General features: G+C 42.5%; 1 protein-coding gene across 2 annotated transcripts in view; it reads left to right on the forward strand.

Annotated features, from left to right (window-relative positions):
* The window catches only part of MAPKAPK3 (MAPK activated protein kinase 3), a 67313-nt gene extending 41867 nt beyond the window's left edge, over positions 1-25446 (forward strand). The window contains exons 3-11 of one of the 2 annotated variants that reach the window (XM_073352481.1): positions 6625-6764; positions 7701-7765; positions 9890-9969; positions 16430-16556; positions 18076-18151; positions 18391-18515; positions 20014-20099; positions 22586-22666; positions 23604-25446. In XM_073352481.1, the coding sequence (XP_073208582.1) occupies positions 6625-6764; positions 7701-7765; positions 9890-9969; positions 16430-16556; positions 18076-18151; positions 18391-18515; positions 20014-20099; positions 22586-22666; positions 23604-23762 (939 nt within the window). In that variant the 3' untranslated portion in view covers positions 23763-25446. Of the gene's footprint in view, positions 1-6624; positions 6765-7700; positions 7766-9889; positions 9970-16429; positions 16557-18075; positions 18152-18390; positions 18516-20013; positions 20100-22585; positions 22667-23592 lie in introns of both variants that reach the window. The other variant, XM_073352482.1, reaches the window with a different exon arrangement.
* Positions 25447-27194: the final 1748 nt, after the last annotated feature.

The raw sequence follows: 27194 nt of genomic DNA on the forward strand, positions 1-27194 counted from the left end.
CAAGTGAGGGGATCAGTGCTAATGAGGCCGATTCAGTTAAGGTGGAAGTGGCCTGTTCTCAACAGTTGACAAGAAAGGTGAATATCAAGAGAGGGAAAATTACTTTTGTAATTTTGTACATTTGTAGTGCTAATGAGGCCAATGCAATCAAGGTGGATGTTGGCCATTTCCAACAGTTGACAAGAAGGTGAGTATCAGCAGAGGGAAAACTACTTTTTGTAGTGACCCGTTGTGACATTCCCCTCTGGTGTTATCTGGGCCAGTGATCTACTAGGCCTCTCCAATCCTCAATTCTGGACCAGTGATCTACTAGGCTTCTCCAATCCTCAGCCAGCCTTACCCTGCTCTGCTGTGAGAACCCCCACTTCTGGGCTGTTTACGCACAGCCTCTGGCATGTAAGCTAATCCCAGCTACTTGCAAGCGAATGACACTAGCCAATATCTCCAGTCCCAGACATAACCCTCGGAACTTCCGTCTTGCAGTGTCCAGTTATGCCCACTGGACGCTGAAAGCTTATATGAGTTTGTCAGTTTAAGAAAGAAATTGATATGTACCAGGCTTGTTATCCCAAGGAGAGTCTCTGACACACTTCAAACAAAATGCACTGCTTCAGGTACAATAAACAGATTTATTAACTATAAAGACAGATTTTAAGTGATTATAAGTCAAAGCATAACAAGTCAGATTTGGTCAAATGAAATAAAAGCAAAACGCATTCTAAGCTGATTTTAACACTTTCAGTGTCCTTACAAACTTAGATGCTTCTCACCACAGGCTGGCTGGTTACTTTTCAGTCAAGCCAGTGTCCATTGTTCCCGTGAGGCTCTGCTGGGTTTGTCCCATCCATGCCCTGACGAACGTGAATTGCCTCTCTGTTCTTGGAGAGTTTTTGCATGGGCTTGCTTTAAGCCATGAGGACACATTTTCAGCTCATAACTATGTACATGAAATTATAACTGTCAAGGTTTCTCCCCCACTCTGAACTCTAGGGTACAGATGTGGGGACCTGCATGAAAACCTCCTAAGCTTACTTTCACCAGCTTAGGTTAAAACTTCCCCAAGGTACAAATTAATTTTATCCTTTGTCCCTGGATCTCCACTGCCACCACCAAACTCTAACTGGGTTTACTGGGAAACGTAGTTTGGACACGTCTTTCCCCCCAAAATCCTCCCAACCCTTGCACCCCACTTCCTGGGAAAGGTTTGGTAAAAATCCTCACCAATTTGCATAGGTGACCACAGACCCAAACCCTTGGATCTGAGAGCAATGAAAAAGCATTCAGTTTTCTTACAAGAAGACTTTTAATAGAAGTAAAGAAATCCCCTCTGTAAAATCAGGATGGTAGATACCTTACAGGGTAATTAGATTCAAAACATAGAGAATCCCTCTAGGCAAAACCTTAAGTTACAAAAAAGACACACAGACAGGAATAGTCATTCTATTCAGCACAGTTCTTTTCTCAGCCATTTAAAGAAATCATAATCTAACACCTAGCTAGCTAGCTAGCTAGCTTGCTTGCTTGCTTGCTAAAGTTCTAAGACTCCATTCCTGGTCTATCCCTGGCAAAAGCAGCATACAGACAAACACAGACCCTTTGTTTCTCTCCCTCCTCCCAGCTTTTGAAAGTATCTTGTCTCCTAATTGGTCATTTTGGTCAGGTGCCAGCGAGGTTACCTTTAGCTTCTTAACCCTTTACAGGTGAGAAGATTTTTCCTCTGGCCAGGAGGGATTTTAAAGGGGTTTACCCTTCTCTTTATATTTATGACAATAACCGATAAGCTTACTATAACATTACTGTAACAGTCTCCAGACAGGAGAGTGGAAGGGGAGTCCTCAAGGGCAAGGAGGCCACTGGGTAAAGGAAGTGGGAGCGAGGACTCAGATCCTTTTGCTAGCCCACTTCACCGGGGTAGTGCAGAAACCAGGAAAGTTCCCCACAATAGCGGGACTATTGCCCCACTTACATGTGGATTTTTGGAGTGATGGGACTAGTTGGGGTCAGGGGGTTCTGGTTCTGCTTCTCTAGCAGGTCCAGTTGGTGTTTTCGCTCTCTCTCTCTTTCTCTTTCTTCTCTCTCTCTTTTTCTTTTATCTCCAGTTCTTTCTCTTGCAATAATCTCTGGTGCTCCCTCTCCTTTTCTGCAGACTGAAGCCTAAAATGCTCCAACTTCTCAATCGCTTCACTGCTTTCACTAATTTTCCTGCTTTCCTGTTCTTACTTCCCTTTCCCGAAATAAGCAAACAGAAAATAACAAAACCGTGACCTCCTCCTAACTGTCCTTATATGTGAAACGTGCCATCATGTGCCAGAAATGCCCATCTGCCATGTACATTGGCCAAACTAGACAGTCTCGACAAAAGAATAAATGGACATAAATCAGACATCAAGAATTGTAACATTCAAAAACCAGTAGGAGAGCACTTCTGTCTCCCTGGACACTCAGTAACAGACTTAAAAGTGGCAATTCTTCAAAAAAAAAAAACTTCAAAAACAGACTTCAACGAGAAACTGCAGAACTGGAATTAATTTGCAAGCTGGACACCATCAAATTAGGCCTGAAGAAAGAGTGGGAGTGGATGGGTCACTACAAAAAGTAATTTTCCCTCTGCTGATACACCTTCTTGTCAACTGTTGGAAATGGCCGACGTCCACCTTGATTGCATTGGCCTTGATAGCACTACAAAAGTAATTTTCCCTCTTTTGATATTCACCCCTTCTTGTCAACTGGGCCACATCCACCTTAATTGAATTGGCCTTGTTAGCACTGACCCCCCGACTTGGTACGGCAACTCCCATCTTTTCATATGCTGTGTATATATACTGCTTACTATATTTTTCATTCCATGCATCTGAAGAAGTGGGTTTTAGCCCACGAAAGCTTATGCCCAAATAAATCTGTTAATCTCTAAGGTGCCACAAGGTCTCCTCGTTGTTTTCAGTGAGAGGCAAGTGGCTTTCTGGGCTTTTCTGAAATATCAAGGGGGCAGGGGGCAGAAACACAGGAAAGGTGAGTGGAATTTGAAGCATCATAGAAAGAAATGGTGCTACATTAGCAACATCTGGGCAGCAAAGCTCAGTATACTCTTAAGAAGCTTCTCTAAGTATCTTGGCTAGAGAGAGAGAGCCCTGAGAATGTTTGGGCTTTGCTATTGCACATGTGGCTCAACGAGCTTTTAATTAGACCTTTAGGCAACAGCCCAAATCAGGAAAGGCAGAGGGGAAAATCCACATGGACAGGGCCACTGAGCTACAGCATAGTGGTAGTGAGGGAAAGAACAGGCTGAATGGACTGATGACTGAAAGAAGTACAGTTACTGCACTTGGACCTGCTAATAGGCTGCCTATATAAATCTAAATTGGATCAGACTTTTCTTTGAGAAATAGTATGTATTGGAAACCAGGCCATATTGAGGCTGGTGGGAGGATGGCTATGAAGGGTGAACTCAGGTCACAATTGATGGCATTGGAAGAAGCCCTTATGGCCTGTTGCAGGTGTCCTGAGTTTAGGAATAATGTTGCAATGCAGACTCCCTACAGCAGTGAACATCTCGCACTTTGTGGAGCTTTTGTATCTTTGGAAAGGAGCTGGAGAAGTTTGGGGCCCATGGTGCTCCGTGGGATCCCTGGCCATTTAACTAAAGAGGAGGCAGGTCCTTGGAAGAGACTGTGAGCCTCATCTTCAGCTGCACTGAGACAGCTTTCCACCACCTCCAGGAGCGTGAAGATTTCCTAAAGTCTCCTGCCTGGGGGAATCCCCAAGTAATGTAGAAACGCCATAGTCACTCCGATGTCTCCCGTCTCCCTCCTCCCTGCATCCAGAACAGGGGCTGCTGCCAGGGAGAAAGGGGCGATAGCTAAGGATCTCAAAGTACTTCACAAATATTTAATTGATTTATGCATAACAAGGCCCCGTGAAGTAGTTTTGTACTGCTGCCCCCATTTTACAGAAGGGAGAACTGAAGCACAGAGGGTAAATGGCTGGCCCAGTGTCACATGGAGGGTCAGTATCTGTGCCTGGAAAAGAAACCAGAACTGCTGCTATCAGTTCCTTGCTCCAACCTTTACACCATGCCTAGTGTATTAATGACAGAATACATTTCGATACTTGTTCTCAACAAGTATCTTCAGTTCCGTTTTGATCTAATATAATAAATGAATGAGACATGAGGTACGCTTTGGCTTCATAAAGCCAATGATAATGATGTTGCCAATTTGTCTGAAAATATTTCGCCTACTATTGCTATACTTAACTCCTAAGACCCCAGTGACTGAAAGAAATTAGAGAAAATTATTTTCTTTTTCCTTTTTTTACTTTGTGCATTTGAAAATAGTGTGTGGAGAGCCAGTTTCATTATTTCTCCAGTCCTGTTAATGCTAATATTACATTAGCACTGAAAGGCATCAACCAATATCAAGACCCATTATGCTAATCACTATACTGATGCACTGTATGAGACAGTCCTTGCCTTAAAGAGTTTAAAATGTCTAAATAGACAAAACAGGGGGAAGGAGTGGAAGAGGAGTCAAAACTGAAGGTTTGTCTATACGGGGATATCCAGTAAAGTTAATCTGAATTAACTAAAGGTATGAATTTGAAGTGGATTAATCAAACTGCATTAAATCCCTGTGTGGATGCTGTTATTCATAATTAAAGTGGTCTTAATTCAGTTTAGCTTAATTCACCTTAGAAGTGAATTAAGGTAAACAGAATTAAAACCACTTCAGTTCTGAACAAGGGTGTTCACACAGCACTTCAATGCAGGAGTTTCACTAATCTGCTTCAAACGCACCTTTAATTAATTCAGATTAATTTTCCCGGATGCCCCAGTGTAGACAAGCCCAAGAGAAGTGACTTGCCCCACGTCACGCCACAGGTCAGTAGAAGAGTCTGGAATAGAACTCAGGTCTCCTGCCTGCCAGTATACAGTTGTGTTTCATGCAGAACACCAGGCATCAGATCTGGCTCGCACAGTTCATTTTCAGTCATGGTGTTTTCTGGCAGATAAATAATTAGAATGGTAATATCAGAAAGCTTCTCAGAATATTTTTGGGGAGGGAGGGAATATATTTCTTATTGTGCAGAGCTCCCTGTGATCAGGAAAGCTAATCTCTAACCTAACCTACCTTCTGAGGGGGTTATATGTCACCGCATATAATAGAGAAGAAGCTTGAGTATCTAGCCAGCCCTGGGAACATTAAAGGTTTGTTAATACTCAAGGAGCATACTCACAAATGGAGGACTGTATACACAGTCACCGCACACTTTTAAAATCTCACTATGTTTTAGGGCTCTGTAGTGCACCTTAAATTTTCCAGGCTCCATGGTGGCTGGACTGGGGAGGAGGAGTTACTAACCTTCAAAATCGTGTGGACAGCTGTGGCCTCCTACTTCATTCACACTACCAGTTGCTTCTATTATGGAGAAGCCCAAGAGCAGTGCTAGCCTCTCGCTGCTATTAGATGCTAATGCTTTAACCCTTAGATCCCTAAGGAGGTGTCTGTTCTTCTTAAGGTGAGGGACAGGAACCAAGTCAATGCTGCTCCAGCTCCCTCAGCAGCCCTGGCTCACTTACCCTGCCAGCTACACGAAACTACCCCCTGCCCCTCTGTTGCCCCCACTCCCTCCAGCAGGTGAACAGCGTCACATTCTTTCCCCACCTGTCCAACTTCACTGGCTGACCAGCCTCTCTGCATGGTGCCTCTTCTGGGCTCATGCCAAGAAGTCCCTTCCCACAGCTGCTGCTCTGAGCAGAGCCGCTTCTCTATGTGTGTGGCAGGGTTAGGATCCCACACAAGCCAGTGAGGAAGGGAACGTTCCTAGCAAGGAGTGGGGAGGGTAGGACTGCCTCCATCTAGGAATCCCAATGCCGCCCCTCCTCCTTGCAGCCACAGCCCCTTTCTTCTCCAAGAAACAATAGCCCTCTGTAGCCTTCCCACTAGTCCAGGAAGCTTGTCGGTTCTGATAGCATAAAACATCTCAGGATGGGCTAGCATCCTATGGGCTGAGCGGACAGCCAAAGAGGATTCCTGCCACAGTCTTGAGTGCCGCTGCTGTTTGAACCCTAGGTACTAAATTTAAGCAGAATAGCTTAGACCAGTGGTTCTCAAATTTACTTGATTGGGCCCCCTTTCTTTTTGTCTGTAGTCGTTTACGCCCCTCTCCCACAAGTACATATAGTGCCACCCAGCTCTGAAGGCAAGCACCACACCAGTAGCAGCACAGAAGTAAGGGAGGCAATGTCAAAAGTGACATTCGTCAATATCACTTTTCACAGCAGACTTAGCACCCCATTGTCACCCTTACTTCTGTGCTGCTGCTGCCACCCTGGGGCTGACAGCTGGAGCCCCACCGCATCCCGGTGAGGGACTGTGGGGCTGGGAGGAAAGCCCGGGAGCTATGGCTGTCCTGTTTATCCCCACATCCAGGCTGTGCACGGCCCTTCTGCACAAGCTCTGGCTGCCTGGGGCCGACAGAGCTCTTAAAGCGGGGTGGGGGAGGAAGGGGAGCACACAGTTCGCACCTGCCATGACACATTCCCATGTCTCCCTCGGGAGGCCTGCCCCATAGTTTGAGAACCCCTGGCTTGGACTGATAGCGTTGCTCTCTCCTGTCTCCTTACAGCTCCTGTATGACAGTCCGAAAGCACGACAGGAGGTGGATCATCACTGGAGGGCGTCAGGGTGTCCCCATATTGTCCACATTCTGGATGTGTACGAGAACATACACCAGGGGAAAAGATGCCTCCTCATCGTCATGGAATGGTACGAACCAGGGAAGTCCCTTCCCCCTGATCCACATTCAGGAGAGTAGAGAGAATGTGACCGCTGGCTGTAAGAGCTGGGAGCAGTCCTGGCTGCACAGCCTTGCCATGCAGTAGCCTCCTGCATCTTTCTCTTTATAGGATTTATGGGGAAACCTGCAGCTGCTCCAAGCAGCCTGTCTGTGGGAGGAACAAGAAAACTAATCATGAAACTAACCTTCCTTTGCACTCAGAAAAAAGTATCTTTATGGAAACATGGGTGTAATTAATACGTATATTCAAACGTGCATCTGTCACTTTCCTCAACACATTCTCGTGGGGGCTGACTGTCCTTATAAGGTAATTTGGCTCCCCTCAGGCTATAACTATACCTAATTCTTCCCACTGTCCCCTACCATCTTGGTGCCACTGTCGCAATGGTGACTTCCTCCGGGAGGTGGGTGGGGGCAGTTTAATATCTCTCTTATTAGTTCCTTATTTGCTTGCTTGCTTCGTTTGTTTTTCTCCATCCCCAAACCTTAAAGAACTTTTTTGTAGTGCAGTAAGACCACAAGAATTGCTATCAGCCTTCTGAACCAGCATCTGACCTGTCATTTCTGGTCTCCCAGCAGAGATGTGTGGCATGTTACCAATGTCAGTGATTATGTTTTCTGGGAAATGCCTCACTACATATTAAATTACAGGCCTCAAAACTCCTGTTTTGTTGTTGTTGTTGTTGTTTTTTAATTTAATGGCAGAGCAGGCAGCAATCTGCCCTGGACCTATCAGGAACAGATTATTTAGCAAGTTCAAGTCTCAGAGACAGGCAGGCAGGTTACCTAGCTTACATAAAACCATAGTTGCTGCAGGTCCATGCACACAAGATGATGCACACTCTGATGGAGATTTTCTTTTGCTCGTCCCCCTGATTTTGTTTTGTATGTGTTCTCTGTTTCAGCATGGAGGGAGGGGAGCTGTTCAGTAGGATCCAGGAGCGAGGAGACCAAGCTTTCACAGAGAAAGGTAGAATGTCATGAGAAAGTCTGTGAGGTTTTATTTCCTTCACCCTCCCTCCCTACCCAAAATAAATGGAAAATGTTTACGTAGTTTCTGCAGGAACTTTACTGGGTTCGGTTTTGTTTCCTCTTGTTTTAAATTTCTATTTTTTGTATTTAAAACAATTTAATGTCACAGCTCAAGAAAATGAGAAGCTACCAGAATTGGCTAGATTTAGGCATAATGTGGAAAGCTAGACGAAAACTTCCTGACATACATCTGCTTATACACTTCAGTACTAAACTGCAGCAGCCCCTGCTGTTCTAATTCCTGGTCCTCACACAGCTCTGCCAGCATACCCCCATCCTGACATGCAGTCCCTCCCTTGAGTAGCATCAGTTGTGTTCAGCTGTGTTGTGAATAAATGGTTATAACAAACACTTAGTACAGAAAGGCAACATGACTTGTTTAAGGTCCCACAGTGAATCAGTAAGAGAGCCTGGAACACAAAAGGCTTGTTGTTGTTTATTTAATTATTATTATTACTTACTATTTGGACAGTACCATAAATGCACATGACTGCAAAATTCTACTTGCCCACTCACTGCCAGAGAAGTGCCTTACTTTTATTGAAGAGTAAAATATTATTAGCGTTGTTTCATTATTGTCCTCATGAAATGGGTAGGAGAGTGGAATTTATACCTGGGTTGTAAATTATTGTGACCATTGTGCAAGGCTGGTATAGAGGCCAGGTTTTCTGATTCCCAGTTTCCTATGCTAATCTCTAGTCTATGATGAATCTCTCAAGAGGCATGAGTGATACATGTGGAGCACATGAACTGGATGCAGTTCTAAGGCGTGTACTGTGTAGTTCTGTCAGATACAAGACTCCAGAGGGAAAGAATGGTGCTGTGACTGTAGGTGATTCTACCCTGATAACAACATGACTTTTATGCATTATACACCTCCAGTGTTTTCTCCCAGATACCCATTCACAAATCTTTGGGGACTACAAGAGAAAAATACTCCACTTGCGCAACAGGCGCTGAGAAATTAATATCCCTCTTTCTTTGAGGGACCTCCCAAGATCCCACTCTCCACCCACCTAGCAGATAGCTTCACAGTGCTCAGGGCCTAGCTAGTAAAGGAGAAGGGTATGCAAGGTTTTAACCTCACAGCTTCCAAATGGGATGCATTTTTCCTCCCTTTGATTGTTTCTGCCTGACAAGGCACAATTTGTGCCCTCAAGCAAGACATCTCTGTATCAGTCCAGACCTGGAATTTCCAGCCAAAGCAGGAGACTTGCTTTATACCCAGATGGGTCTATATAAACTAGGTTTGCCTGGTTACAGTAAAATAATCTTAGCTTTCCCCTCCAGCCTCTGAAGCTGAGAGCATCACTTTATTTATGCTCCTACCTGTGCAGGAAATGAACAGCCAAGTTAAAGATATTAACTCTGACCTCTGTTAATTCAGACAATGTTGAATAATATAGATATTTATGTAGTCTTGTGAATTTAAGACAGTGTTGACCCATAACAGTGGGAACAGAGAAAATGAGAGAGAGACTGCAGGTGAAGTACCTTAGGGGGTTGAAGCCAAAACTAGCACTTGCTCTAGAATAGCTGTTCAGCACACAGAGCTGGGGGAGGCCACAACCCTCTTTCTCTGAAATGACCTCCCACATAAAGCTCTTCTGGCTGCCGCAAGTCGATGAACTCTTTCAGGCTCCACTTCACGAAATCTGTTGCTGGGGGGACAGTCAGCTCACTGGCCACTAGAATTTCCTGCTGGAGTATGTATCAAGTGCAGAAATTAGACATAAAAATAAACTGGTGAAAAAATAATGCCCTTAGTACTCTGTTCTGATGAGCGCAGCAGAGCATTAATTTACAAGTACACACAGAGCAGGAGTCTCAACTATTTAAGTTTCTGTGCCCGCTCATGAGAATGGCTGAGCTGCCGGGGGATTGTGGGGTATGATTGCCTTCAAAACAAAAACACAGCTGTTGAGGCTAATTTTAGGTTTTTCAGCGTTGACGCTAGCCCTGTATACAGACAAGCTGGATGTAACTCAGAAACATTCCCAAGCATGTCTCTGAGCTACAGTGGGAATGTTAATATGACCTTTCTCTAAAATTATATTTATAGAGGCCTCTGAGATAATGAGAGACATCGGAACAGCCATCCAGTATCTGCATGCAATGAACATTGCCCATAGAGATGTCAAGGTGAGGCCTGAATGTGCCTATGCAGGGCAGAAAAGTTAAACTGAAAACAAGTGGATGGTGGTGATCTATATAACATTTATGAATACAGTACAGCATAGGTGCTGGAAGTAGGGGTGCTGCCACATCCCCTGGCTTGAAGTGGTTTCCTTTCTATACAGGGTTTACAGTTTCATTCAATGGCTCTCAGCAGCCCCACTGTACAAATTGTTCCAGCACCCCTGCAGTAAGGTAGCCAAAGTGTTCCTGTTTCACGCCAGTGTGGGGAGGATCTGTTCATGCCCAGTCAGTTCAGGGTCTGAATACCCACCCACATCAAGGCCAATAGTTTTCAGTTACATATGCAACACAGAAAGATCTAGGTAGTCATAACTGGTATTAAAGAGACATTCAACTTGAAGTCTAGTTAATTTTAAAAAATGTATTAAGTTGTTTCAGATTCTGCACCCGCACCTGAAGTCCCCTTGTCAGTTTTTGTAGTTTCAGAATCGTATTTTCCTATTTTATGTTTAAAAAAGAACACAAGAAAAGGAGAAACTGCCTGTGTAGAGGAAAGTATGAAACCAGTTCCACACAAAATAAACAAACTGGGGAGGGGGAAGAGAAATTAATATTAGACTTGATCCTGACTAACAGGGAGGTATTGGTTGCAAATCTGAAGGAGGAAGGCAACTTGCGTGAAACTGATCATGAAATGACCGATTTCATGATTCTAAGGAAAGGAAGGAATGAGAGCAGTGGAATAAGGACAATGGGCTTTGAAAAAGCAGATTCAGAAAACTCAGAACTAGTAGGTAAGGTCTCAAGGGAAGAAAATCTAAGGAAAAAAGAATTCAGAAGAGCTGGCAATTTCTCAGTGACAATATTAAAGGCACAATAGTAAACTATCCTGTTGCGAAGAAGAGACAGTAGGATTAGCAAGAAATCAGTATGGCTGCTTTAATGACCTGAAAATCAAAAAGGAATCCTACAGGGAAACATGGACAAATTGCTAAGGATGAACACAAAATAACAGTGCAAATCTGTAGGGACAAAATCAGAAAGACTAAGGTACAAAATGAGTTACATCAAGCAAGGAATATAAAAGACAGTAAGAAGAGGTTTTATAAATACAGTAGGAGCAAGAAAAAGATGAAAGAAAGCATAGGTACACTACTTAGTGGAAAAAGAGAGCTAATGATGGAAGAAATGAAGAAGATTGGGGTGTTTTGTTTTGGTCGTCACTAAAAAAGGTTTCAATGTAACCAGATGCTTAACACAATATTAACAACAAGAGGAAGGAACACAAGCCAGAATAGGAAAAAAATAGGTTAAAGAATATTTAGATATTTAAGATGTATTCAAGTTGGCAGGGCCTGATTAAATTCACCCTGAGGTACTTAAGGAACTCGCTGAAGCAATCTGAGAACTGTTAGCAATTATCTTTGGGACCTCACCTGTCCTCCCTGAGTTCTCAGAGGACTGGAGAAGGGCAAATCTTTAAAAAGGGGAACAAAGAGGAGCTGGGGAATTATAACCAGTCAGCTTAACTTTGATACCTGGAAAGATACCGGAACAAATTAGTGAACAATCAGTTTAGAAGCAACTAGAGAATAATAAGGTGCTAAATAGCAGCAAATATAGATTTGTGAAGAACAAATCATGCCAAGCCAACCTAATTTCCTTCTTTGACAGGGTTACTGACCTAGGAGACAGGGGAAAGCAGTAGATGTGATATATCTTGATTTTAGTAAGGCTTTTGACACATTCCCACATGACATTCTCATAAGCAAACTAGGAAAATGTGGCCCACACTATAAAGTGCGTGCACAACTTGTTGAAAGGTCGTACTCAAAGAGCTATTGAGTTATCAGTGGTTCGCTGTCAACCTGGGAGGGTATTAGGGGTCAGTCCTGGGTCTGGTACTGTTCAACATTTTCATTAATGACTTGGAAAACAGAGTGGAGAGTATGCTTATAAAATTTACAGCTGATACCAAACTGGGAGGGGTTGCAAGGAGGACAGGATTAGAATTCAAAATGACCTTGACAAATTTGAGAATTGGCCTTTTATTGAATTTCATCTTGTTGATTTCAGACAAAGTACTACAAAGTACTGAGGAAGGAAAAATCAAATGCGCAACTACAAATTGAGGAACAACTGCTAGACACAGTACAGATGAAAAATATCTGGGGGTTATAGTGGATCACAAATTGAATATGAGTCATCAGTATGATCTAATTATAAAAAAAAGGCTAATATCATTCTGGGTTGTATTAACAGGATTGTTATATGTAAGACAAGGGAGTTGATTGTCCTGTTCTGTTCAGCACAGGTGACGCTCCAGCTGAATATTGTATCCAGTTTTGGGCAACATACTTTAGGAAAGATGTAGACAAATTGGAGAGAATCTAGAGGAGAGCAACAAAAATTTTAAAAGGTCTAAAAAACTAACCTATGAAGAAATATTAAAATAACTGGGTATGTTTTGTCCTGAGAACAGAAGACTGAGGGGAACCTGATAAATCTTCATATAGGTTAAGGAATGTTGTAAAAAGGACAGTGATCAATAGTTCTTTATGTCCACTGAAGGTAGGCCAAGAAATAATGGGCTTAATCTTCAGTCAGGGAGATTTAGGTTAGATATTAGGAAAAGTTTTCTATCTATAAGGAAGTTGAGTAGTGGGATGGGTTACCAAGGGAGGTTCTGGAATCCCTGTCACTGGAGGTATTTGAGAACAGGTAAGACAAACAAACACCTGTCAGGGATGGTCTAGGATGTTATGCTTGGTCCTGCTTCAGGGTGTGGGGGCTGGACTAGATGACCTCTCAAGGTCCCTTCCAGTCCTACATTATTATGATTCTATGATTTTTTAAAATCTAATCACTTTTCATTAGCAATCTGAGGTGCTGTAACAACAGCAGGTAAAAAAAAATTTTTGCACTCCTGTCTGAATATTTCTTAAGTTGGCTGTCTCTCTTCAAGAATGTTTTAAAATTGCTAATGAAAATGAGGATGATGTTGGAAGGTCTGGCTGCGCTTGAGCATCATGTATTGCTAGTACCTGGTAATTATTTGTGGCACAGTACTGAAGAGAATCATTCCAGAAAGCAGGTCTGGATTTCAGACCCTGATTTAGAATAGTGGTAAGAACCTCAGGCTATTCCAGAGAAGAAAGAATGCCTGGCCTGCATAGAGTATACAGACTTGCAAAACAGGAGTTGGTGCACTCAGCCATCCTCTCCATAAGGCCATGTAGAACTATACCCCTGGCTATTTAGTGTTCCTCAGCATCACTGAAATGCCTCAGTCCCATTCAGCAGAGGACATACAGCCTGTCCTGAAATAGACATTTGACACACTTGTACCATTTCTGTGCAAGCCCACTTTATATGTAGGATGTGTTTTATGGTTAGCACCCATTTGTTATGGCAGTGGCACTGCTTACAGCTCTTGCAAACTCAGCTCTGAGGTAGTCCAGATGTAAATGCAACATTTCAAATATTCATAATGTTATTGCCGAGTTTAGAATCAGGAGGAGTAGGGGGAGCTCATTTAACACTACCATGCAGAACTGAATTAAGGTACTAGGTAATATTTGCCAGCCTATTTAGTGGGGGAGATTTGGCAGGCTTTTGCTATTAAATTACTGTATTTACATAGTGTTTGTAGTGTGCTAAGCACTTTACAGACAAAATAAAGACAAGACACATGCCCCCAAAGAGCTTACAATCTAAATACTCAGTGTACAAATGAGGGATGGAATGTAACAAAGAACAAGTGATTTAGTGGTGGGGGTTAGCACCTGTCCTATTCTCATTCCACAATTTATTAATTTGTGTGTGTGTTTTCTAGCATGTATTTCTGTTCACATTTAGTTGAAAGGAGGACTAGGATTTATAGGGCTCATGGAAGGAGTGTGTTTTAAAGAGGGACTTGGAGGATGATTTACAAGTTAAGGGACTAAATTCCATGTACTTTGGCGGAGCTGAGTTTGTGCCAATGCCAACCATAAACATGAGAACTAAATGCTGGCTGGCTTCACAACATGTGCCAATGCACAGCAGGCTAATGCAGAAATGGTACAAACTGGTTAGCCATCCCTCAATTCCCTCCTCCTTCAAGTCCTTCCTCAAAACATGTTTCTTCCATCCTAATAACCCCAGTGTGGAAGAGGGCATATCTGTGTACAGAACTCAGGTATCAGAGGGGTAGCCGTGTTAGTCTGTATCCACAAAAACAATGAGGAGTCCGGTGGCACCTTAAAGACTAACACATTTATTTGGGCATAAGCTTTCGTGGGTAAAAACCCCACTTCTTCAGATGCATGGAGTGAAAATTACAGATGCAGGCATTATTATACTGACACATGAAGAGAAGGGAGTTACCTTACAAGTGGAGAACTGGTGCTGACGGGGCCAATTCAGTCCGGTTGGATGTGGTCCACTCCCAATAATTGATGAGGAGGTGTCAATACCAAGAGAGGGAAAGTTGCTTTTATAGTGAACCAGACACTCCCAGTCCCTATTCAAGCCCAAATTAATGGTGTTAAATTTGTAAATGAATTTTAGTTCTGCAGTTTCTCTTTGAAGTCTGTTTCTGAAGTTTTTTCATTGTAATATGGCTACTTTGAAGTCTGTTACTGAATGTCCAGAGAGATTGAAGTGCTCTCCTACTGGCTTTTGTATGTTACCATCCTGATGTCTGATTTGTGTCGATTTATTCTTTTACGTAGAGACTGCCTAATTTGGCCAATGTACATGGCAGAGGGGCATTGCTGGCACAAGAAGGCATATGTCACATTAGTAGATGTGCAGGTGAATGAGTCCCTGATGGTGTGGCTCATGTGGTTGGGTCCTCTGATGGTGTCGCTAGAGTAGATATGGGGACACAGTAGGCAACGGGGTTTATTACAGGGATTGGTTCCTGGGTTAGTGTTTTTGTGGCGGGGTGTGTAGTTGCTGTGCTGTTCCTTTTAATTTTAACCCGTGGGTCCATATGATGAAGATGGGAAGGAGGGCCTTGAAAAATTCCACCTGGATTTCAACAATTTCCACCCCACCATCAACCTCAGCCTGGACCAGTCCACACAAGAGATCCACTTCCTGGACACTACAGTGCAAATAAGTGATGGTCACATGAACACCACCCTATGCCGGAAACCTACTGACCGCTATACTTACCTGCATGCCTCCAGCTTCCATCCAGGACACATCACATCATCCTTTGTCTACAACCAAGCCCTAAAATACAACCGAATTTGCTCCAATCCCTCAGACAGAGACAAACACCTACAAGATGTTTATCAAGCATTCTTAAAACTACAATACCCACCTGGGGAAGAGAGGAAACAGATTGACAGAGCGAGACGGGTAGCCAGATGTCCTACTACAGGACAGGCCCAACAAGGAAAATAACAGAACACCACTGGCCATCATGTACAGCCCCCAGCTAAAACCTCTCCAGCACATCATCAACGATCTACAACCTATCCTGGAAAACGATCCCTCACTCTCACAGACCGTGGGAGGCAAGCCAGTCCTCGCTTACAGACAGCCCCCCAACCTGAAGCAAATACTCACCAGCAACTACACAGCACACCACAGAAACACTAACCCAGGAACCAATCCCTGTAACAAACCCTGTTGCCTACTCTGTTCCCATATCTACTCTAGCAACACCATCAGAGGACCGTATGAGCCATACCATCAGGGACTCATTCACCTGCACATCTACTAATGTGATATATGCCTTCTTGTGCCAGCAAGTTTTTGTGTACAGAACTGTAATTTCAGAGTGTTTTCTTCTCCCTCCCAGTGAAGTTAAATAAAGTCCTTACTTACTAATACTTGAACTCCCAGTTCCCTTTGATTCAGTGCTTAAGAACCTTCCTCCTCTTCTCTCAGAGTGCACTGTGCAAGGGTGCTAGTACACAGATTGGAAGGGCAGAATTAGTTCAGTTTTGGGGGAAAAGCTGAATCTTGGTGTTAGTTTTAATAGAGTAGTGTCAGGCACTGGCCATGATCTAGTTCTTAAGATGAGCTGTTACCAGTACCCTGGTTCTTAGCTCCTACTGCCTGAATGCCTCATGGAAACACAAAGCATGGACTGATACCTTCATCAGCTTAGATGCCATGTAGGTCAGAAAGAATAATCCCCTAAAGCGTAATGTTCTAAAGAGGAGTTCATAGAAAGCCTGATCCTGCACCCACTGAAGTCAGTGAGAGTTTTGTCATTGACTCCAGTGGGTGCAGGACTGAGCCCATTTTTCTGTGATTATTGGGTTGGGAAGGATTTTGATGCCTGCTGTAGGCAAAGGTGCTGTCAACTGTGAAAGGGGAATGATCCTAGGGGAAGTGAGGAGAGAGAGAGCGCAGCAGTTCATGGCCGCGTGGATGAATTAGGAGTATAACCCAACAGAATTTATTTTGAGACCCTTCTCCTATGTTGTTGCAATTACCTTTTCTCTTGGTGCCATTGCAGCCTGAAAACCTACTTTACACATCCAAAGAAAAGAATGCAGTACTCAAGCTCACAGACTTCGGGTTTGCCAAAGAGACCACTGTACAGAATGCACTGCAGACGCCCTGTTACACTCCGTATTATGTGGGTGAGTCTTCTGGGGGGCCCTCCTCCACATGTATAATCATCCCAGCAAGCCTGGAGACCTCGGGAAAGCTCCCCGTGCTGTGAAGGGCACGTCTTCTCTCCCACAGAGATGAAAAGGAGGAACCCAGAATTTTAATTGAGGTCATACTTGTAAACTAACCTAGTCCCAACACAGAGTTCAAGCCCTTCTGCGTGGGAAGGAGAGAGAAAATGTAATGGCAAACTTAGGTACACAGAAGTAATGTTGGCTTTTTCAATGTGGGTTGATGTGATAAAATCCATAATCTGAACCCAGCCTTCACAACCATTGGATGTTTTCTTGCAAAACTTCGCTCAGCATAAAAACATGGTGAGAGAAAACAGGGTGATGGATCATTCCCACAACTATAAAGGTGCATTTTTAAACTAGGAAAATGGAGGAATTGGTAATCCAAGAACAAAATTTAGTCTTGGCTGAAATGTTGCCTTCCTTGCATCCAGCAGTGTGTACCAATGTACTGAATGTCTCATTATGCTGTACTTATACTAATTCTGGGGTACACCCACTGCAATCTTTAGGATAGTGATTTCCTCAAGATAGGATGAAAAGTCACTCTCCCTTTTGTATGGCTGAGTCAGTTTGCACTCATAACACCTCTTTGGGGATGAGAAGGGATAATAAAAAGCCTTCACTATTTTGGCAGAACTGGTCCCCTTTGCTATACAGATGAAAGCCTATTTGATGTTTTTAATGGGTAAGTATCTTCGGGGGGAGGGGGGGAACTCAAGTGATAACGGCAAAAACCATGTAAAGAAAAACAGCACTAGGAAAACAACATTGAGCTGTACTCACCATGCATAAGGTCAGCACACTGACATGTTAAAGGAATTAATATCCACATATTTTAATGTCCTATATATTTGCACATGAACAGACTGACTTTTCCCTTTCCATACCTCTATAAACCAGCATGAATTGCTCATTTACTCAGAGAACCTTTTTCTTACTAAGCAAACCTAAAAACAATTTGTTTTGCCTAAGAAAAAAACAATTTCCCCCATCCCCCGAGCCCCTGACATCTTTTTTCTCATTTTTGTACTTTTGTAAGAATTAGATGCTGTGGCATATAATAATTCTGGCTGGAGCCAACCACAATCCAGGCAGGTGCTGTTCAAGACTTCCCCACATAGCTCTGTCAGTGTACTTCAGTTCCAATCTCTGCAATATGCACTCCTGTTTATTCCAATCCTGGATCCCCATAAAGTCCTCAGCTGCAGCTCCCTCTACTACTTTGGCTCAGGACTTCTCCTGAGCAGAGATTTGCCAATGAGGAATTGTGCAGTTTTTCAAATTGACACCTGCACATTTGGAGCTCCAGAGACCACACAGCAGTTTGTAAATAGAAAAGATTACCCAGTGATAGCAATCACTTATTTTTTTCCTGCAACAAATATTTGTTGTTATTTTATACTACTACTTGCTGTTTAGAGGTGAGGAAAATATCTGGCAATCAATTGTTTCTAATTTTTCCCTTCTTCAGCCCCGGAAGTCCTTGGTCCTGAGAAATATGACAAATCATGTGACATGTGGTCTCTTGGTGTCATCACATATATTCTGTAAGTATAAGATATGGGGACAGATGAATAAACAAGAGTAGGCCAGCTATTAGCAGACTCTCGACCCATATGTCCCGCCCTACCTCCATCCCAGACACTATTGCTGCATTAATAACTTTTTCATGATATTTGCACTACTCATCCCATCTTTGGAAGAATCATAGGCTGTCGGACTTTATATGGGACAAAGGAATGTGTGGATTTCCTAGGTATAACCATTCCATACACCTCTCTTACAGCCTGTGTGGGTTTCCTCCATTTTACTCCAACACCGGACAAGCCATTTCCCCAGGGATGAAAAGGAGAATTCGGATGGGGCAATATGGGTTTCCCAATCCAGAATGGTCTGACGTATCAGAAGAAGGTAACTGAACTAGCCTGTGTCTCTGTTTTTCACACATACACACTGGATGGTGAGAGGGGTGTTTACATTTCAGACTATTTCTAAGGAATCTTTCTTTTGTGATGCTCTTTAAATCAAGACTTTATGAAATGATACAGGGAAGGGCTAGGGATTGATGCATTTCCTGAGCAGTGTCGAACATAAACAACAGAAAACTTTTATTGAAGGGCACTTAGTGCTGGTGAGAGGTGTTAGATAAACATCCCTGGAAACTGAAGACCTTAATCCATAGAACAGTGTGATGCAAGGTGAGCTGCAGGGGAGAACTCAGACTTTGGCCTCCTTATTGATACTGCCAACTTCTCAAAATAAATTTTGTGATGTGGACACTTATCCAGGTATTAGACTGAGGTAAACGATCTATTTCAGCTAAACTAGTGACCAAAATCAGCTGTTGAGTGGTGACCTGGAATGAATTAAAATCAGTGTACTAGAAGTGGAAGGTTCTGGTTCCCTATTTCTACACCAATTTCCTAGATCACCTATTCTCACTTGCCAAACCATGTGTCAGGGAAATAAGTTCAGCAGCTTCTGATCATACTTCTAATGATAGAATGGCTTGTTAGAAAAGAAGTGGGTTATGCTGTGATAACACCCTTTAATTTTTACTTATTGAGTGAAAACCAGGTATCATCACTGTGTCACACTGTGAGATGTGGTACAGCTGTCCATTATGGGATCTAATGGATGTGCATGCGGAGTGGGCCACTGTACATGTAATGTGAAGGAGGATGCATCAGTTGTGCATCCCTGTGTGAATACTCGTTCTCCCCTGGATTCTGTTCCTATCCTGTCCCAGGATAGCAGTTATTAAAATGCTAGAGGAAGGTGGAGAGAGGTAATTTATTTGGAAAACTTGTTTTCATATGGATGTGATAGAGGGTAGTTGCCTCCTAATTTGAACCTACTCAGCACTGTCTACAAACCAAATTTAGCAGTAGGTCCCCTTGAACCAGTGCTGAAAACTGTTTAACTGCTAGTATGGATGGGACAAAACTGATTACAGAAAGAATGACTGATACTCCAACAGTGCTGAGGACAATTTTGTCTGGTATATGCCGTGGTCATTAAAGGTTTAGATATTATGTTGATGTAGATCTACAGAAAACCTTGTGTTAGACAACAGCCAAGGTGTACGGTTTTCAACATGGGTCCAGCGGTACCCACTGCTAACACCTGTAGTCAGCAACAGGTTAGTTTCAGGGTGTAGACTGGCTCATAGAATCCCTAACCCTCGTCTCCTCTTCCTACTACCTTTCCTCTGTGTGTGTGTTTGTGTGTACACGTATGTATGTTCTCTCTCTGTCTCTCCCATCTCCTCTGCTTTTCAACATGAGAGCAGACACAAGTAGGTGTCCTGAGCTGTATACAATGACCCTTCTTAATGCAGGTTCCTTGTTCTGAAGATTGTGTTGGATATAGCTGAATACAGTGTGCCATGTTGGTCCTTGTCTTTCAGCCAAGCAGCTGATTCGTCACTTGCTTAAGACAGACCCGACAGAGAGAATGACGATTTCTCAGTTTATGAATCATCCTTGGATTAATGTGAGTCCTGCATGATTTTTACAAAGGAGAGGGATGGATTCTTTCATGCAGAGCCTGAAATGCTGCTCTGCCTGGCACAGGAAGAGAGGGCACTGTTGTTGTTAATACTCATTTGTTAATTAGCAAAGACTCTACCCAGTGTGCTCTCTGTAAAAGGACACCTGTCTGCAAGGACACAGTTCCTCATTGTGGTACCAGAGGACACACCTTACAGTTTTTGTGAGCAAGAACCAAGTACATCCCTACCTACTCTCAGCCAGACGTTGCTACTGACTGTAGCATGCGCTACCCTCCTCCCTTTAAAAAAAGCCATGGTACTTCGTTGCAGAACTTATGAAGAGCTACTATTAGAAGTCTCAGGCTTAGCTATGTTGATGTGAATTCAGAGCATCACACTAAGGGAATTCTCATCCTTGGCATAGATCTGAAAATGCCTGGGAAGAGGCAAGGATTTATGCACTGTATCTTATGAGAAAACAACAGAGACTCGTATACATGATGATGTTGAGGAAACCAGTTCAAGTCTTGTTTTGTCACATGTTTTTTTTCTCCCCCAAGTATTTGAGCAGATGTCTCTATTTCATAAAGTAATATTTATTATCTCAAGGAGATAATAAACCCCTGAAAACAAACCCAAAGGAAACAGAATGCTTATCCTGCACAATCCTTTCTCCCAGGGATGGCTGTTCTAACGAACTTCCCTGTCTGTGCTTATCCCAGGAGGAAGAGACACAAACAGCAACATAACTTCATATAGTGTCTTATTTTATTGTATTCATTGCTGAAGATAAGGCTGCACTTCTGCAATGCCTTTCATCTGAAGATCTCAAAGCCCTTTACAAACATGAAGGAATGTAGCTTTATTAGTCCCCTGTGAATCAGCTGGGTGTCCTCATTTTGTGTTTGAAGCATGGATGAGGGCACTATTATTGCAGCCCATGCATCTTGGGTGCAAGAGGATGTGGTTTGTAGTTTAGGAGGAGCATGTTGTCCTCCAGTCAGTTGGTATGGAAGTGGCAGTCAGCAAGCAGTAACTGTCAGCAGGTGGGGGCACGCTCAGCTCCTGCTCAGAGGAATTAAAATGCACTCCATGGTGCCAGTTTTCCATTCCCTCCTCCCCAGCCTATCCTTGACAAATCATGCCTTGGTCAGCAGGGGACTTTTTCCAGAGAAGGCATCAGCCATGCTTTTGGCTTCCTCTTGCCATATTAACTAGAGCAGGATTTAATTTTATGGCACCCTGACCTGGGTGGCCTTTAGGCACTACTGCAATATAAATGTTAAATGATGATAACATGCACAGGGATCTTTTCACCCTTTGCTGAAATGCAGCCTGCTTTGGTATGGAATGAAACAGCACTCCATAACCATTTAGGACAGAAAGTGAAGGAGAATTCTGTGCCCAACTGAGACTACAGTGTGAGCTGTAGACAGGCACAGTGTCATTGCTTAGCTGGAATTTAGCAAGGAAATTGAGCTAACAACCCTACTCTACCAAAAAGATCTACAAGACCTTTCTTGACAAGAGATCATGGGCCTCAGTTGTATGTCTTATCTGAAAGAGCATCTCAAGCAAAACAGTTGTTGGGGCATTGAATGTGTACTTACTCAAGATAATAAAACTATACATTGCTCTTCTGTAGCACCTTGCAACCAAGAATCTCAATTATTTTCAAGCATTAATTGAGCCTCCCAACCATTTCCTGTGAGTTATTTTGTACCTATTTTACATTTGGATGAATAATAATCCCTCACTCATATATAGCACTTTTCATCAGTAGATCTCAAAGTGCTTTACAAAAGGAGGTCAGTATCATTGTTCTCATTTTACTGATGGGGAAACTGAGGCACAAAGTAACTTGGTTATTTGCCCAGCATCACACTGCAAATACTGAGCAGATCTGGGAATAGAACCCAAGTGACCAAATTCTCAGTCACCTGTTCCAAACATTGGATTGTGTTTCCACCTGCCAATTCACCCAGACCTGACTTTTCCTGAAAGGTTTCCTATGGGTGTATTACTGTGTCCCTCCCTACATTTAAGGTCTGATGAGATCATACCAAGTAGTACTATATGTGCAGAATGAAATTTCCTCTATCATAAATGCTAGAAGAAAAATAATGAACTGCTTTGAACGGGATATTTAATGAATGAACAGTTGTTAAAAACAATGTATAATAAGAATACACAATATATGGTTTAAAAAAAACCTAGAAAAGAATAAAAAAACAAATGAAATGCCAGACTGTGGCTTCTACATCCTCTTCGTCTGGGTGATATTTTAGGGGGATAATAGTACTTCTCTACCTTACACGGTGAAAAAAGGATAAATGCATTTGATTGTTGGGCACTCAGATTCTAAGGTAATGGGAGGCCAAGTATCTTAGATAGGTCTTCTGCCTCACATACATTCATGAGAGTAACTGATCATTTCACACAGCTAGCTTTGCAGAATGTTTCTTTCTGGTTTTATTTCTCTCCTTAGAAATCAATGGTGGTACCACCAACCCCGCTTCATACTGCACGGGTCCTGCAGGAGGATAAAGACCACTGGGATGAAGTGAAGGTCAGCCAAAGAACAGCTGCATGAATTATTATTTTTGTAATTATTGGGGATTCTTCCCAGAATGGGGTTTGAGAAGGGATGGAGAGGCCTTTCTTTGCTTGGAATGAAAGAAAGCCAAACATGTTAAGGTATGGAAATGCACATTATGGGCACCTAACAACCTTAACTCTGCCCAGAGACACCATGAGGGAAAAACGTGAAAAGATCTAATTTGTCTTTTAAAAAAATCATTTTAATCTAATCTGGGACTCCAAACACTGTTGTGCATTGACCATAACTGTATGGTTATTACATTGTCATTATAGGGCAGACTTAATGTTGTTGGATTCTCTAACTCTGTTTCCATACCTTAACATATTTGCATTTCTTTTAAGGTTAACTGTATTTTATAATATTTGGGTTTGGGATAATTGCAACATCCCTGTAATGTATTTTACCCTAAATTACTCATACATTCTCCCAACCTTTAAACTACATTAAGATAGAGTTTTGTCTGCAAAATGAGTTAAGGCAAGGCCAAGACTCACATATAAAATGTCATTAAAGGGATTGAGATGATAGTTTCATTTATGATTTTTCAGTTCCGTGTCTCTATTTGATTGTATGTATTTTGTTCAGGCCTCTTGGATGTTCTCTGATCACTTGACCACTAGTCTGGTGCATTCTCTTGTAAACTTGAACTATTTTCTGTTTGCAAAATTCATTGACACTCACATAGGCAGCCTACAGTGAGTGGGAGTAAGATTTTTGCTCCCTTACCTTGTTAGCAGGTGATAACACTTTTAGTCTTGTCCAGGCAACAGAAAGGTCTAATTTATTATTAATTCTAATATAACCTACAACAGGGCTCCATTCTGTCAGATAGTCACTCACCAGTAGGATGGAATGGCTGGCTTGCCTATGTCTGAGTTTTCACAATTGTTTAGTGTGGTTTCAGGAAGAGATGACGAGTGCTTTGGCTACCATGAGAGTGGACTACGACCAAGTGAAAATCAAAGACTTGAAAACATCCAACAACCGCCTCCTCAACAAACGCCGCAAGAAACAGAAACAGGCAGGCACCTCCTCCGCAGCCCCAGGATGTAACAACCAGTGAGAATAAAGGAGAGGAGGCTGAGGACTTGAGGGTTACAATTAAAAGGAACAAATAAAAATGAGCAGGGTCAGCTTACCCTATACCACAAAGGGGCTGGCCTTGAGAAAAAGAGGAACCTGGCCTGCAAAGGGGGGAAGTGTTAAAGACTATATCATTCTAGAATGTTATCTGAGCTTTGCTTTTTAAGGGGGATTTGTTCTTGTCATATGATTTTTGCATTTTGCCAGGGGTACCTAGCAGTACCAGAAACTGGGGAATTTTGACACAGCTTTAGCTGTTTTGGGGCAGCAGAGGGTACAGGAGATCAAGTCTTAGAATACCGATACACAAAGGTTTTAACCACAGCCTGTGAGAGTGACTTCTACTGTGATTTTAAGCTTGTGAAGGGGAAGACCAAAGTGTTCTGGTAGGAGAGGTTCAAGACTTCAAACACAGGCATGGGGAAGGGAGTGAAATGTCACTGCTCTCTTTACACAAGCAGCACAGTCTCAACTCTTGGTGTTGCTGGTGCATCTGAATCGCAGCTCATGCTAGCATTGGTGAGAACAGTGAGTGTTTTCCAGGTTTAACTCCTACAGCTGCACATCATCTGAACAGGGAAGCACTGTCCTTGATTTAGGAAAACCTTCCTGTGCCACTAATGGATGGAGTAAGGGTTTCTTCTTGCATTTCCTTATTCACACAGATCCTTAGTCTTATGTGAAATTCAGGTTTTGTAGCACTTTTCTAATTCAGTAGTTTGTTCATTTTCTACAGTTACAGTGATGCCATGTCTGTTCTACTGGCATATCTCTCTTGCGTTTTTTGTTTTTGTTTTTTAAATCTATGGCAGTATTTTACATAAAGCTGTTTGTTTTTAATTAGGACTCAGAACATGTCATTAATCCTTCTGAGTCTGTGAACCTTCAATGAACACAACTGGATAACTATCATATACACACCTCTGCTCTAAAGAGAGGCGTCTGAAGTCCACAAAGAAATGGAAGGGGTTGTTCTCTGTAGGAAATCCCATTGTCTGACTTCATCCAGTCTATTACATGCAGGTCTTATGCCTTATGTAAGGTGCTTATTTCTGTTAGGTTTTACCTGCTGTGCTTTAACAAGCAAACTTTAAACCTTGGGGAGTATTTTGACCCATTCTGACACAAGAAAGTGTAAACCTATGTCAGCAATACTGCTGGATCCAGAGTTCCAACATGGATATGTACCCATTGTCTTTTTTTTCTAACTCAAACTTCTGGTTTAGATATTCTGGCTGTGGTTTGTTAATTTGTTCTTCTACTTTATGTTCAGATTGTTTCTTCTTACTGCATTACGGGTTTTATTTGAGGTGAACAAAATCAGCGAGAATGTGGAGAGTTTTTAAGGTGAAATTAAATGCTTCCAATGCTGCAAATAAACACATTATAACATGGGAAATGAGGGGCTGAAAGGGTCAGACAAGAGGACAGCAGTGTACAGGAGGCAAAGCAATCCTGCCAAACAGGGTCTGGATCTTCCAATTTATTTGAAAACCACACTGAATTTGTTACCTCTCCACTGAAGATCTGCTTGATGCTTCGACCTTACAGATGGGCTCTGGTCCCTTGTAGGAAACACTGGCTATCCCTACAAACCATCCACTTTTCTTTGTGTAATCTTTGGATTTTACAAAATGATTTTAATAAATCATGATGTTCCAGCATTTCTTCCTACAGTGGTCCCTGTTTTCATTGAAATATTGTGTGGTTTCATGATACAGTACCAGGTACAGTCATCTTTGAGGATTTTAGCAGGAAAGGAAAAGTTTAAAAAGGAAAAATACCACCTGCACTCAAAGGCTGGCCAGCTTAAGTTATCTGAACACATTTTTGCTCTCAAAGCTTGGTTTTTGAATAGAAATCTCAGTGTAAATGCAAGCACTGAAGGGTTATTTCATGTTATCAATCTAGCTACTCCCATGACCATAGTGCATCTCACATTAATTGATTTAGCCTCATAAGGGTCTGGTAGGATAGGGAGACATTACTCCCCTATCTATAAAATGGGGATAATAAGGCAAAGAGCGATTAAGTGACATGCCGATGGTCACATGGATGGGGGTCTGTGTCAGAGCTAGGAATTGATCTCCTTAGTCCCAGTGTAGTGCCTTTACCACAAGACCATCCATCCTGCCTCCCAAAAGTTCATCTGTTTTCAGAGGGTAGCTACCACATCATTCCAGCCATCTGAGTTGTACACCTCTTCAAGTTGGAATTTGTTCTCCCATATCCCAGCTAGTAGGAGTGCAAAGGTTGACTTTCTAGTAATCTGCCCGTTTTTGATTATATAGAAATATGACAGCCATCATGGTCCCAGTGGTACTCATCCTCTGCAGTGGGTTTCCCATCGTCTAAAGGTTAAAAGGCTGAGCCATTGGTCTCCTGAAAAACAATGGCTCATGTTTTCTCTTAACTTGTCAGTTCAAGCAGTCTAGAGCTCTTTAATGCAGTGGTTCTCAACCAGCGGTGCATGTACCACTGCAGGTATCCTGAGGTCTTCCTGGGGGTACATCGACTCATCTAGATATTTGCCCAGTTTTACAACTGGCTACATAAAAAGCACTAGCGAAGTCAATGCAAACTAAAAATTCATACAATGACTTGTTTATACTGTTCTCTATATATTATACATTAAAATATAAGTACAATATTTATATTCCAATTGATTCTATAATTGTAGGGTAAAAATGAGAACTTAAGCAATCTTTCAGAAATAGTGTGCTGTGACACTTTTGTATGTTTGTCTGATTTTGTAAGCAAGTAGTTTTTAAGTGAGGTGAAACTTGAGGGTGTGCAAGACATATCAGACTCCTGAAAGGAAGGGGTACAGTAGTCTGGAATGGTTGAGAGCCACCGGTTTAAGGGATGTGCATAAGCACTGGTCATTTCTGATGGAGAACTCCAAAGTATACTAAGGGCCCAATTCATCACTACATTACCCCAAGTTTACAGCAGTGTAATTCCCTCAAAATCAATGGAGTTATGCTACTGGAAAACTGGAGAGACAAAATGGTGAGTCAGGCCCTCAGGTACTCAAATTCCAGTCCCTGAACAGTGGAAGCTGTGACATATTATTTTTTTGACTAATGCCATCACAATCTGTTGTACCGTGACATCTAGGAATGGACTAAGTTAAACCACAAGGGGCAGCTCCAGGAAGGTCTCCAAAGTACAGTGTGAAAATGGGGAGGGGCGGCATGAGGGAATATTTCTCCTTAACTTCTTTTAATGAGGGACAGAAGAATATGTGAAGTAAATACCATGTAATATATGTCAAGCCTTCAGGCCCAAATGTGTTACAACTTCAGCCATATAGGGGAAACTGGCTACAACATGGTTGTGTTACAACCTGGTTCCATTTACAATATAGACAAGATTTGTTTTAACCATGTTGCAGAGCCACACCAAAGTC

This window comes from Lepidochelys kempii, chromosome 7 (genome assembly GCF_965140285.1).
Source record: "Lepidochelys kempii isolate rLepKem1 chromosome 7, rLepKem1.hap1, whole genome shotgun sequence".
Classification (NCBI taxonomy): Eukaryota; Metazoa; Chordata; order Testudines; family Cheloniidae; genus Lepidochelys; species Lepidochelys kempii.